This window comes from Tachypleus tridentatus, chromosome 5, assembly GCF_004210375.1.
Source record: "Tachypleus tridentatus isolate NWPU-2018 chromosome 5, ASM421037v1, whole genome shotgun sequence".
Classification (NCBI taxonomy): Eukaryota; Metazoa; Arthropoda; class Merostomata; order Xiphosura; family Limulidae; genus Tachypleus; species Tachypleus tridentatus.
Genome location: NC_134829.1, coordinates 33856042 through 33870410, shown reverse-complemented (window position 1 = coordinate 33870410; position 14369 = coordinate 33856042). Strand labels below are relative to the sequence as shown.

At 32.1% G+C, this 14369-nt stretch overlaps 1 protein-coding gene across 1 annotated transcript in view; it reads left to right on the top strand.

Annotated features, from left to right (window-relative positions):
- The first annotated feature begins 3134 nt into the window (after positions 1–3134).
- The window catches only part of LOC143250892 (protein phosphatase 1 regulatory subunit 16A-like), a 49087-nt gene continuing 37852 nt past the window's right edge, over positions 3135–14369 (top strand). The window contains exon 1 of the mRNA XM_076502049.1: positions 3135–3639. Coding sequence (XP_076358164.1) covers positions 3390–3639 — 250 coding nt within the window. The 5' untranslated portion in view covers positions 3135–3389. The remainder of the gene's footprint in view (positions 3640–14369) is intronic.

Genomic DNA, 14369 nt, shown 5'->3' with positions numbered 1-14369 from the left:
ATGATAACGTAGTAGTAATAGTAGTAGCAGTAACTTTCTACTAGATTAGAATACCAAGAATAAAATAATCAATTCGTGTGTTTCGTTTTTGCTTGCAGTGTAGTGTGGCCATAACGAAACGCTATGTCCCTCTAACTGCTCATGAATCCCGACTGAAATATGATTGCAATTAACATATTATTTTTAACAACGCAGTTGAATTAATGATTTACGTAGATGACACTAAACAGTTTTTCAATAATGCTTACCATAATTAGTTATCTAATACTTTCTTTCGATCGACTAACGCATTTTTAAACATAGCACATATTCTCTGGCAATTTTGTTTTGTTTTTTTGTTTTTGAATTTCGCGCAAAGCTACTCAAGGGTTATCTGCGCTAGCCATCCCTAATTTAACAGTGTAAGACTACAGGGAAGGTAGCTAGTCATCACCACCCACCGCCGATTCTTGGGCTACTGTTTTACCAACGAATAGTGGAATTGGTTGTAACTTATAACGCCCTCAAAACTGAAAGGGCGAGCATGTTTGATGTGACAGAGATTCAAAGCTGTGGCCCTCAGATTACGAGTCGAACGCCTTAACCACTTGGCCATGCCGGACCTCTCGGATAATAATCACGGCCTACAAACAGTTAGCAGAAGTAAATGTAATTTACTTCATTTTGAATTTGAATATCAATACGTCTCACGTAAGATCACCCTGAAGCTTTACAGCGTGCAGATATATCAACGATATAGCCTTACAAAACATATCGCACTTTCTTGACATTGCTAAGCGTAACCACCTAAATACTGTACTGGAGAAAAAAAAAGTTCAACAAATACAAATGAAGCACACCACCTAGGGTTAAACATTTCCATTATTAGTCAAACATTTTTCCTCCCAGGTTTACAATAAAACAGGTAATTTTTTTTCTAAGATTATGAATTTTTCAAATCCAGTAATTAATATTCCATATAACGTTTACCCAATGCGACTCATTAAATTTATTATATCTTGGAAGATGAAGTTATAGAAAATTCGAACACCACAACATTAGTTTTTGAGAAGAGGATTTTCACTCAAGAAACTACAGATGGCGTTGTTTAAATCTTTTTATATATAAAATGTATATTTAACTAAAAGGTATAACATTGATAATTTTGCCACTTTTCATACAACATTCAATAAAATGTTACGAAAATTTTAAGACAATAGATTATACATACTTTCTTTATCCCTTGTTTTACTTTACCTAACACCAACCCTAGCATTCCGCCTTTCAAAGATATCATTTTTTTCAAACTCCACAAAATGTTATGCTGGGTCAATCGGTGGTCATTGTTTCTAAGTAGACCAAACATTTAACAGAATTACTAGCGCAGAGCATTCGAAGAGGGCAAGGACGTCTGTATCAAAACAATACAATAAATTTCATTCTATACAGGTCATCGGTAGCTAGATATGAAAAGCTATCTGGCATATCGCTCCATCTCCTATGTACGTGTTAATTTTCAGCTGTTCAAAGCAGCCACTAGCCAAAACCGAGATTTCTTATTTTCTTTCATAATTATCTTTCTTAAATAGGTTAAGTACTTAATGCTAACAGTAACTATAACTCTATCATCACTTGGTGGAGCGAAATAACCTTCACGAGTTTTGACAACTTATTTTATTATTATTATAAGCAAAATTTACAAAGCCTTATAATACACTCTATAATCTACTAATCCACGTACATCATATTATAAAAACGTACACAAACATGTATTAGGAAAGAAATTTATTGCGAAATAAAAATCTTTATATGGCGGGCTAATGAACCAGACAAAATGAGCCAAACAAGATAAGGATAAAAGTGGACACATCACTTGATTAGCTAATTATCACATAGTAACCTAAGCCATCTTTACCTTACATGGAGAATAAAATCCCTACAATACTGGCTTACTTGCTAGGAAAAGAAATAGAACCAGCATTTCCAATCGTACAGTATTACTCCATCGCAAAATAGTCATAAAAGTGGTATTGATAAGGATAACTAATAGAAAGGTATAATGATGAAAGCTGACATATTCAAACAGCAAGCTTTCAATATAATCGTTTCTGATATTACTCGTCTACTACAGATATATTGATGAAAACGTTTTCAACCAAACAATGTTGTATAAATCTCCATATCAGATTAACAACATTTCTGCTGTGTTTTACTTTCAAGTTTAGGATGCAGTAAGTTCTTGTTCTCGAAACAGTACTGTTCCTACTTCTACTGAAGAGTTACTACTGATTTATTAGGATTATAACACTTTAACATAGGTGTGTAGTTGTAACCAGTCCGTTTGGTTTGTTGAATGTCAGATCATTACTTGTTAGATCAATTTCTTATACTGTTCGCAGCTCATATGGAGAAGCAAGGTGGTGCTATAATGGTTTTTCCTTTCTTTCTGGCAGTTGTTCTGATGTGAAATTAATTAATTCACAAGAAATAATTAATCATCAAGAGTGTTCGAAGATTAAGCAACCCTCCTTCACCCCCACATGAGCTTAAATGTTAAAATTTACAGATGATATCATTGTGAAAGTAATGATGACGAAGCTAGTAGGTAAAGACAAAGGCGTAACAGAGGCAGGTTATTGGAGGAGAAAATAAGTCGAAATCGATTTTCAGCAACGTACCGAAATAAACGGGCCCTCTCGAACCCAGGCGAAGATCAATAAAATCAAATGTGCTATAAATATTACGTTAGTTATCTTTCTTTTATTGTGTACAGCAAGTTGGTGTTCTAATTTTATATTAATAAATAGAGATGAAATACAAGTTATTTAAATAGATGATAACTTAAAAAAAAGAACGATAACAATTATTAAAGGCACATTCCAGAAAGAAAAAAAAATTGATTCTCCTCGATGGACTCAGTTAATAGTCCAATGTGGCTTTGCTATAAGAAAACACACACACACTCCAGAAAAAAAAAAGGTGATAAAAATTACAAAATGTCATAAATACATGTATAATTAAATTAAATCTGTATTGATTATAATGCATTATTCAATATAGAAAAAGTATTCGTTATCTATAAATAAACAACAGGCAGCTCAATGTAAACTATTTATTTATTTATTATATATATATAGGTTTTGTTTCCATAGGAACGTCTGCAAAGAAAAATGTAAATGATAAGGACATATTTATCGCATTTTGTCGTGATACTCCCATTGTGTGATTAGTCGCGTTCAAGCACGTTCGGTTTTCTGTCCCGTCTTCTAGTTCATGATACGTAATAGAGGTTTGTGAACTTAGAAACTTGTGACTCAAAGGAAAACAAGATTCACACGTATTAACAGTATTTCCGTGTAAACGTTATTACTTTAAAAGGTTTTGGGATACAGAAAAGAAAGTGACCAGAAATGGCGGAACACGAGGAACTTGTGGCCGAAATGGCTCTTTTCGAAAATCTTAGCACCCATGAGAGAGTTCAACTCTCACGTAAAAGACGGCAACAGCAACTGAAACAATGGAGCCAAAATGAAAAAGATTTCTATAAAATGAGAAAAAAATCAGAACGCACCAGAAAATCACATGGTGCCCAACACAATATCCATTTTATTCCAAGTGTTATTCTTTTAGAAGCAAGTTCAAGAAACGACATCGAAGAAGGTAAGATGTTTATTATTCCATACTAAAAATGAATTCTGGAAGTAATAAACAAAATGATATAACAAAAATGATTGATATGAAATAACCTGGGTATTTAGTACTAAACCTATAGTATATTTGTTTTAGTTTTTTTGTTATAGCGCAGAGCTACACAATGGGATATCTGCGCCCTGTCCGTTGTGGAAAACCAACTCCCATATTTTAGCATTGTAAGTACGCAAAGTACTGCTGACCTTATCGAGGTGGGGGGATTTTGTTATAATATAAGATTACTAGCACATTTCATGTCTCAGTTTCAAACACGTAGAAATCAGTAGAAAGTATTCTATTTCAGTCTAATTTAGTATGTACATGGGCTACCACGAAGTAAATCGACATCCACATCAGAAAGAATGCCATTTTATTAAATAAATGATCATGAAACAAAAGGTAAAATATTAAAATTAGTATTTAATGGTTAACCTTTTGCAATATTTAAGGCAGAATGCCATGATATAAAAGACTATTTAGTGTAGATATTATTAATTTATTATTTTGTAAGTGAAGCAATATATTTTAAAGTAAATGTTATGACAAATTTATTTGCGTAAATCATTGTGTTTGCATCTCATTGGTGTAGATATCATCGAACGTTTCTTTGATGAAATAAACTATTATTATCATCTCTTTTAACACCATTAGTCTCATTTTGTTATATATCAACTGTTAGGCCTTCCTTCTCTCTCCGAACGTCTCTTTTGCAAGACATTGTTACTCTTCTGCTTTGTCTATGTCTGTCTGCTGTTTCCCGCTCATCTCATACTCTATAAATTTATTATGTAATCGTCTGCTCGTTGTATTATACACATTAATAATGTTCTGAAATAATTGAACCTACCTGTCTGGACTTTGACAAAAGGTAGATTATTATTTGGAAGTAAACCTATATGCAAAAAAGCAGACGTTTTTTGAAAATAGGCCTAAATAAGAAAAAAGAGGAGAAGCGGTGGTAACTGAACGAAATGTAAGTGAACTACATTTGGATAGTTTGATGACAGTAATAGAGAAAAATAATTTGGCTTGTCAACTGAAATTCTATAGCAATTGAATAGGCCTAAATGAACTTTTGACAAAAAGATAACAGTGTAGTATTTATGATATACCTCTAATAATATATAGTGTAAATAATTTGTTGTATATACATGTAATTAGTTACGATTATGTATATTTTTCTGAAACCAAGTAAAATGAGTTTCTATGTCGTTGGGATTCAGATCCATATGAACCTGGGAAAGTCACGTGCAAATTTGATCTCTTCCTCCCTCTGCTCTACCTACTACTATAGATGCACTGATTGAATGTTAAACGCTAACGTAAACGAGAGTGTTGAATCCATGAAAGTTAATAGTACAATATTCGATACTTTTATCAGTGCCATGTCCATTTATGTGCAATGTTCATCATTCTCAACGGGATATTCTTGCTATACCTCATCCATGTATATCAATGCTTTTTTATGTGGTAGTTTACACTATATCATTATGTATTATAATTTATCTCGGACAAGCCTCCAATTTATTACGTTTCGTACGTTAAGTATTATTATTTCAACTAACCAGAAATTTGAATTTGAGCTAAGAAATTGATTAAATATTAATACGTATCAAATTTATGAAATTTCCAACAAGATTGATACGCACAATTTTCTTTCGTGATACAAATGTGTATATATATATATATATTATAATAACAGTTATTAAAAATAAAGATTTATATACAACAGTTTCTGGAACGTAAAGTCAATACTGAGTCTTATATCTAGTCTAGAACTGACGAACAAATTAATTTTGAGTTGATTTTGTCATACTTCACTTAAGCTAGCTAACTTGGTGGCTTCGCATTATCGACTTTATACCGATTAAGATATTTAATGTCTTCTTAGACATACTAACGTGTAAAGTTGATTAGTTCACTAAAATTAAATGGTTTCTAATGTTAGAAATTTATAAAGTTCCTGGTCCAGTTCTGTAATTTTCCAATTAATATGCGTTAATCACAATTATAGCTTCCAAGGCTTAAAGCACACTAACTATAGCAGCTCAATAATATTTTCTTCTTCTATATCTCTGCTAGTCGCTTTTTTATAAGACTCGCGCATTTCTAGAGAGTTTTTCAACATTCTTGCCTGCTTTTGTCAAACAAATTTTAAAATTCTATAGTTTTCGAGGACAGGTGAGACTTACGTAATACACAGTTAAGAATATACGTCACAGGCAAAAAAAGAAAAAGTAAGAAAGATAGGCACTAAAATAGAGACTAAATCGAATTAACTGTAGCCTGACATTAATATTATAGCAATAAAAAACTGTTAAGATAAGAATCACAAACTCTTATATCAACAATAACAAGTTATTTAAATTGAATCAGATACTAATATAAAGGCTAAAAATTTCGAACATTTTAACTGAAAGTTCTATTAGGTAAGACACTAAGATAGGCATAACTTATGGGGAAAATATAACTTAATCAGTTATATTTAATTGATTTAAATTTTTAACTGCCCAATAAAAATAATATATGTGTCTTGACGCGTTGGTTTATATAGTTTAAGGCGTGGTTGTTGAATGTTCAACAATGTTCGAAAACACGCTAGCATTTTCGTAAACCAAATATTGTTGATTCTTACTCTGAAGAATTTTTCACAAATTTTGAGAACAGATGGAACTTGCGTAATACACATCCGACAATATACGTCACATGTATAAAAAAAATCTATACTGAAATACACGTAGGTATTAAAATAAATGTATAACGGTAAATCCGTTACAATGTATATTTCTGCATATTTAGTGAATGCGCGTAACATGTCATGTTTGTTTAAGTTTTTCTTAAAATATTCGAATGACCTGCTCAGAAGTCTCTCGTGGAGTGTTTGGATATTTGCAAATTTGTGTAAAAAAAGTGAATTTGTTGATCTCTGAACTTTATATACGCTTGTAAGAACTACATTTTTAGTCTATTTTGATTTTCTTGTGAGCTACATTAATTCATGCTAGCATATTCTATAAATGGTCTTATGCACTGTTTGTATATTTTTAATACGTTAATTGGTGTTGTACTTGTATTATTTTCCGACAGACCTCTAACATGGTTTATTCTTCACCAGGTTTTGCTAGAAATTTATTTTATGTGTTTTTGCCAATCTAATTTAGTATCTTATGTTAGACCGAGAAATTTTGCTGTCTAAAGGAGTGTGAAGTGATTTTTTTCTCTCTGCATCGGCTGCTCAAAAAGTAAGTTTCCTGACACAGAAACACATGTATTTACAAAAGATGAGTGTGGGATTGCACCTTACTCCTGACGAAGAACTAGGATTAGAGTATTCCTGGAAATTGGTTGCTTGGAACGTTTTCGCAGACAATAAATAATAAACTATCGCCGTTATAGGATTCATGTATGGAAGATAGATAATGCCTTGGACTTCAAGCAGAAATCAACCATTGCATAAAACATTGGTTTGTCTGGCTAGATGGTCATTAGCTTAAATATGCAGAAGGTGTTCCTTGAGAATTGTTATGCATGGAATAGCAATAAACAACCTTCCACACTTCGCTAACTGTGATCGTCCAGACGGCGTCCACACAATAACAGCTATACATTGTCGTGGTCTACAGATGGCTCAACAAAATCTCCTAGAAAGGTACGTTCAGTGTCAAGAGAATTGTGTAAATCTGAACTCACTGGAATAAACTACAGTGTTCTAAAATGCACAAGAGTGCGATAGCAGGTGTGATGACTAATGCCATTGACATATAATATTTCCTAGAGTGAGGAGTGGTTACTGCCTAGGTTCTAATCATGATGTTGATTCACAGGTGCATCTGTTATGCAATAGTAACAATCACTATCCGTGGATCATCTTTGGCACTTCTCCTCACTTCAAGAACATTTCAATTTAGTTTTTAATTTTCATTTTAGAAATATTGATTAGCTACATATACAGTGTTTTTATTTTGCTTACCTAACAAAGGAAGTGTCTATGTTTTCTTATACAAAAGCCATATCAAGCTATCTGCTGAGTTCACCCAGGGGAATCGAGTCCCTGATTTTAGCATTGTAAATCCGTAGATTTACCGGTTTACTAGTGAGGGACACGTAATAAAAGAAGAACTTTTAGCATTACACACGGCCCGTTAAGACCGGGTAGCTCCCCTCACACCAGACATGGTCGCTCAACTCGTAATCTGAGTAGTTCAAGGTTGGTGGTTCTAGTTGCGCCCGCGTCGCGCGTAAACTTGCTCTCGCCCTCCCAGCCGTGGGGCGTATAATGTGACGGTCAATCCCACTATTCGTTGGTAAAAGAGTAGCCAAGGATTGGCGGTGGGTGGTGATGACTAGCTGCCTTTCCTCTAGTCTTACACTGCTAAATTAGGGACGGCTAGCACAGATAGCCCTCGAGTAGCTTTTGCGAAATTCCAAAACAAACAAACAAACAAAAAAGCCTTCCTTCTGGTCTTACACTGCTAAACTAATACCTAACGTATTCTCTGAGTTACTTCACCTAATGGTTTTACCAAACAGAAAAAGAAAAAAGAAACCCATAAATTCAGTTGAGATAAATAACGGTACTTTATATTTTTTGGATGTCAGAGTTTTCTAGTGCTAGTTTGTTGGAATTTTATCAAAAGAATATAACGCTCAAAGGAATAAACATAATTACTGTAATATCAAAGAAATTATAAAATTAGGGCTTAAAGTTCGTCAAATTTAAAATGATCGGTTTTCTTGTTTTAAAAAGTTATTTTTATTTTAAAAGTGCTACGTAATTATTATCTTACGTAAAAAGAGCTGAGAGGGATATGAATATATTGAAATAGAGTTTAATTTTGTTTTAAACACAAAACTACCCAGTGGGTTATCTTTTTTTTCCTGCTCGCCAAGGGTATCGAAAACCTATTTTTATCTTCGTAAGGCTATACATGTGTAATGCAATTAGCAGTTGGTATTGGAATTGGCGCATTAAACATATACGGCATATTTAAACAGCACGTATACTAAACGGTCAGGGTAGATATTCGTAAGATTCGGGTATAACTATTCCTAATTTAGAACAACTGAACAGAAATATGGATGCTAACCAGTTGGTCACACCAAAAACCTATTATCAAATGAATAACGGAATTGACTGTCACAGTTATAACTCTCCCACAGCTGAGAGTGCAGCCTGCTTAGGAGTATGTTTACGGCTTTTACTTTCCGATCGGTAGCTGCCTGACACGCTAGCCACTAAATCATGCCCGGCCCAAGCAGTTAGTAACACATAAATTAATGCAAGATAAGGCCTCACTGGAGCAAAAAAAAAAAAAAAAAATTAAAGCAAAGTGAAACGAATTTATAATATTAAATGAATGTGATGTTATGATTAAATATGTCATTCTGTCTCCTGGAAATAAAAACTGACAATAAGGTGTCTGTTGCAGTTAAGATGAAACATCGGAACAACAGAGAAAGATTATAATATTTATACAACAAAGCGTCATAATTTTTAACAATGTGTGGATAACACAGTTTTGTTTTTTTTTTTGCATCTTAAACAGTCGAACAAAGCTTTTTATTTATTTCTTGTATATTATTTATAAAAGTAAAAGCTTTCTTTTAATATAATATTCACTTTTTTCATTAATAGGCCTTTGTGACGGAATATCTTAATATTAGAATGACTTATTGAGTTCTTATCAAATTCTATAATATTATATTACATTCATAACTAGATTTCTAAACTGACCACAAAACGTTAGCAAAGAAACTTAGTGTTTTTAAACATTTTTTAATTCGTCCTGTATTTGTCGCAAACAGTTTGTATTCAATGTGTGTGTGATACCTGCTGTGGCCACTGCAGGATTTGAACCCCGTATAAAGTGTTGTAAATCCATTATACGTATCGTTGTTCAACCCGAGGACATGAACATAGGTGATAAAAGAATAAGTCACATTAATACTATCAATTTATCCTTTTATAATTTTCATTATATCCTATATATATTGCGAAGCGAGATATCTGTCCGAGCGTTTATCTGCCTCCCGTTTGATAAGCTGCGCATGTCGGCGAGGTAGGCGGTATAAGGTTGTTTTTCAATTTCGCGCAAAGCTACATAAGGGCTATCTACGCTAGCCGTTCCTAATTTAGCAGTGTAAGACTAGAGGGAAGGTAGCTAGTCATCACTACCCATCGCCAATTCTTGGGCTACTCTTTTAACAACGAAGAGTGAGATTGACCGTTACATTATAACTACCTAGGCTGAAAGGGCAAGCATGTTTGGTGTGACGGGGATTCGAACCCTCGCCCTTCAGATTACGAGTTGAACGCCTTAACCCACCTGGCCATGGCGGGCCAAGCGGTATAAATAAGTCAAGAGTTTGGCTTTGAATGAAACGAAAGAGTGCAACACAATCAACCTTTTTTGAAGTCCATGAAATAATTTACATTGAAAGATTAACTTCAACTTTTCCCGTCACTAGGGACGGGTACTTTTGCTTATAATGAAATTTTGTACTTTTTAATTTCTTTTCTGACAAAATTCGCAATCATTTGGGATGATATAAAAATGGATATTTTATTTGTTGGTTTGCTAGTTTACAGAAAACATTAAGTTATATTTAGAAATTTTAGTCCAAAAGAGTTTCAATGAAAAACACACATCTAGAATTGAAGATAAATGTATAATTATACCAAGCTCAATAATAAAACCTCTTTTTTTAAAATTTAAGGTTAAGTGTCTAAGAATAACGACATTTTTCGATTGAACAGGAAGACAGTTCTTGTTAGATAAACATAATCGTATCCAGGATTGTCAGGAGAGGGTATTGCTTATATTACCTCTGAACAAAATTATGATTTGGGGATTTTCCTCAGAGAAAATGTTTTATAAAAATAAATGAAATAATAAATTAGAGAATTTCTGAGTACAATTATTGTGTTATTCGTGAGATAACGTGAGTAATAAACACACAATTGAAATTATTCATTGGAGTTCAAAAAATAATATTATTCAAACCAGTCACACTCCCCCTCGTCTTGCTACCAGGTTGTGAAATACACCTTTCCCACTTTTCTTAACTGATCGGTGATCAACCAGAACTGTTATTTTTACTCTCTATTATTAACCACGACCCTGATAAAACGTATACTCTGTATAATAGCGAATCAAGTGCGTCATCCGAAACAGAATCGTCAAGCTACGGAACTTACGCCTACTGAGAGTGAATGCACTAAGAAAAAGAGACTCATTTTACGTTTCTAGATTTACGAAACCAGTCTTTCCAGTGTCCTCGCTAGACCACTCCTTGTGGTGTCTCTGATAACGCCACTGAAACAGAGGGTTATTGTTGACAACCAACAGATAAGTTAATCGATTTCAAACACTTTTGTTTGTTTTACAGTTACCGCACATTTGTTGCCTTTAATATTGTAGCCGAGTTTTCTGCGTTCAGAACGTAGAAGAATCATGTACAGTTACTTATCGATAGGTAAAATAATCAAACATGCGAAATCATTTACCCAGTAACTTAAATAATTTTGTAAACTTTATTTTTCTAAAATATCTAACTATAAAAATGAATACCAGCTCATTCGTTATTATAACTTATGTGAAATATGAAATCTTATTTAAAGAAAAACCCAAATTGTTTTATTGGAAATATATAGTGTGGAAACAATGGTCGTTCCTTATAAACCATATTACAAACTAATACTTACGGAAAAATAACACACGCGAGTACTTATGTAGGTTTTTCAGCCACACATGTTTTTTTCTTCAGCTTGGACTGAAATCAACAAAGTCATAACCAAAATAAAATAATTAACAAAAAGACAAGTACATGAAATCAAATTGGGTTTCATTTAAAAAAAAATTTTGGCAAGTAAAAGCATTTTATTCACAACAAGAAATAAATTCTTGTAACGTAGGAAATTACAACTTTTTTGTATGTGATGTAAGAAAATGTGATGCGTTACATAGTTAAGGAAATTCACGTTTTGTCACGTTGCTGATTGAGATAGTATCAATTTAAAATGAGCCGTAAACCTGAAATTTTGAAAAGTAGTAATGTAGAATTCACACAGACTAAATCGAATTAACCTTAGCCTTATGTTAATGATAAAATATAACATTCCTTACGTATTATTATTCATTTTGGACAAATCTCCGATTTATCACGTTATGTAAGTTACATATTACTATCGCAAATAACGAAATTAGAACTTCAGCTAAGTAGTTAATTAAATGTTAATATATATTAAATTTATGTTATTTGTCAACAAGATTGATAGACACAATTTTCTTTTTTAACACAAATATATTTTAATACACAAACACAAAAATAATACAATTTATAATAACGGTTATTACTAACAGTTATTACATTTGATGGTTTATATAAACAGCTTTACAAACACACAGACAATACTGAGGTCTAGAACAGAATATTTTATCGATGGTCCAGGTCCACGACGAACAAATTAATTTTAAGTTGATATTATTATGCCTCGCCTTAACTAACGCTGTCTTTTCTTGGCTAGCCTCACACGAAGTACAAGCTGACTCCCTCCAGCAAAAATATTTAATGTTATCGTAGAAATAATAACGTCCAAAGTAATTCACTGAAGTTGAACGGTTTGTGATATTCAAAGTGTTTAACGTTCCTGGTCAGATTCTGTAATTTTTCTATTAATAGGCGTTAATTGCATAGATTCTTAGGCCAGAAGCACACTGACTGTAGCTGTCCGATAATATTACCTTCTTCCGTCTCTCGGCTAGCCGCTTTTTATAGAAATCACATGAGTTTGTGGAAATTTCAACAATTTTCTCTCGAGCTTTTGTCAAACAAGTATTATTGATTTTTACGCACACAAACATTCTATAATTTTCGAGGACAAGCGGGACCTTTGTAGCATACAGTTAAGGTTATACGTCATAGGCAAAAAAGAAAAAGATACAGAAACAAACAGAGATTAAATCAACTTAACCTTAATGTGGTAGCAGAGAATAATTACTAAGATAAGAATCGCAAACTCATATATCAATAATAACAAGTTACCTGAAGTTAATCGGATACTGAGATAAAGGCTAAACATTTCGAATATTTTAACGTATTAATAAGTTAACCAAAGTTCTCTTAGGCGAGACACTGGGATAAGCATAACTTGTAGGGAATATTTTATATTAGGTTCACATATGGATAATTTTTTAAAGTTTCCACATTGTACTGTAGTTATACAAAAATATATAACCTTACTGAAATTTTAAAATAATGATAATGTCTTCACATCAAAGATAAGCTATCACAAATTATTACTTATAATGAGAGTTAAGAAATGCCAAGACATATCCAGAAAGAGAACAAATCTTATTTGTTGAATGAGAGATTTAACTTGACGTTAAAGACTAACAAATGTTCTTAATTCATATTTTGTAACAAAACCATTTTTTAAGCTTTCTCTCCAATTTTGAAAATATATTTTACCAGGAAGTTGCATATTCATAAAATGTCAAACTTAAATCAGTATATGAAACATAATATACACAATAAGAATCATTTCTTAATATAGCGACAAAAAGTTTTAAATGTCAAGCTTAAATCAGTATGTGAAACATTGTATGGACCATAAGACACTTTTTCTTATTTATAATTAAATTGTGATAAAAAAGGATAGTGAATGCTAATTTATTCATTAATAAATTCGTCTTAAAAGGATGCTTAACACTAATTCATTAGTTAATTGAATTTTCTTTCTTAAAAGAATGATATCCTAATTAAATTTTACTTTTTAATTATTAATCAAGTTTTTTCAATAACATGATGTATTATTTAATGTAATATGATTATAGTTATAAACACTTTTACCAAACATACAATACATGATTATAGGTTTAATTCACCCTAAAAAGAGCATCATCATACAATAATTAAACTTATATTTTTGCTAATTTGACGTTAAACAACAATTTAGATTATTAATAAAAAGTTTATTATGCACTAACACTTTTACTAATTTAACTTGATGCAACAAAATAATTTACATGTGTTACTCATATTTTCCAAAGATGAAGTCCTAAAAAAATGGCATTACATTTCCTTATAATTAATTAGTTCTACAAGTATAGTGCAATAATAAGTTATACTCAGTCAAATGATCAAAGATTTTCAGTAGTAAATTTTTACATTTTTTGTCCTATAAGGACTATGTGGTACTAAATCTGACACATACAGTACGTGACTACATTATAAACTGCTTTAAAAAGGACCATATCACACAATAATTAAAATTTATACTTTATACAACAATTTACATGGTGAATAAGACATTTATTATGCAATAACTGTTACTAATTTGTGACAAAATAATTTACACGTTTTACAAAGGCAGACATTCTCATTTACTTAATTACTATTATTACTATGGGACTTTAACAGTACAAATTATTAATGTCTAGATTTAATTACCTGTAATAGAAATTATAAATGATTGATTTACTGAATTTGTGCATTTATTTAATATCCATTGCTCAACTCCAAACGCATACAAAACTTGTGAAAGTATGGAATACATTCGTAAACTGTTTATAGCTTCTTTCATTGTTGTGTAGGGCGTTTAACGTGTTACAAACCATACAAAACCAATAATCGCCCACCATTAAATATAATCAATAAGCGACTTCAAGATTATTATTATTCAAAATGCCAGAACTTGC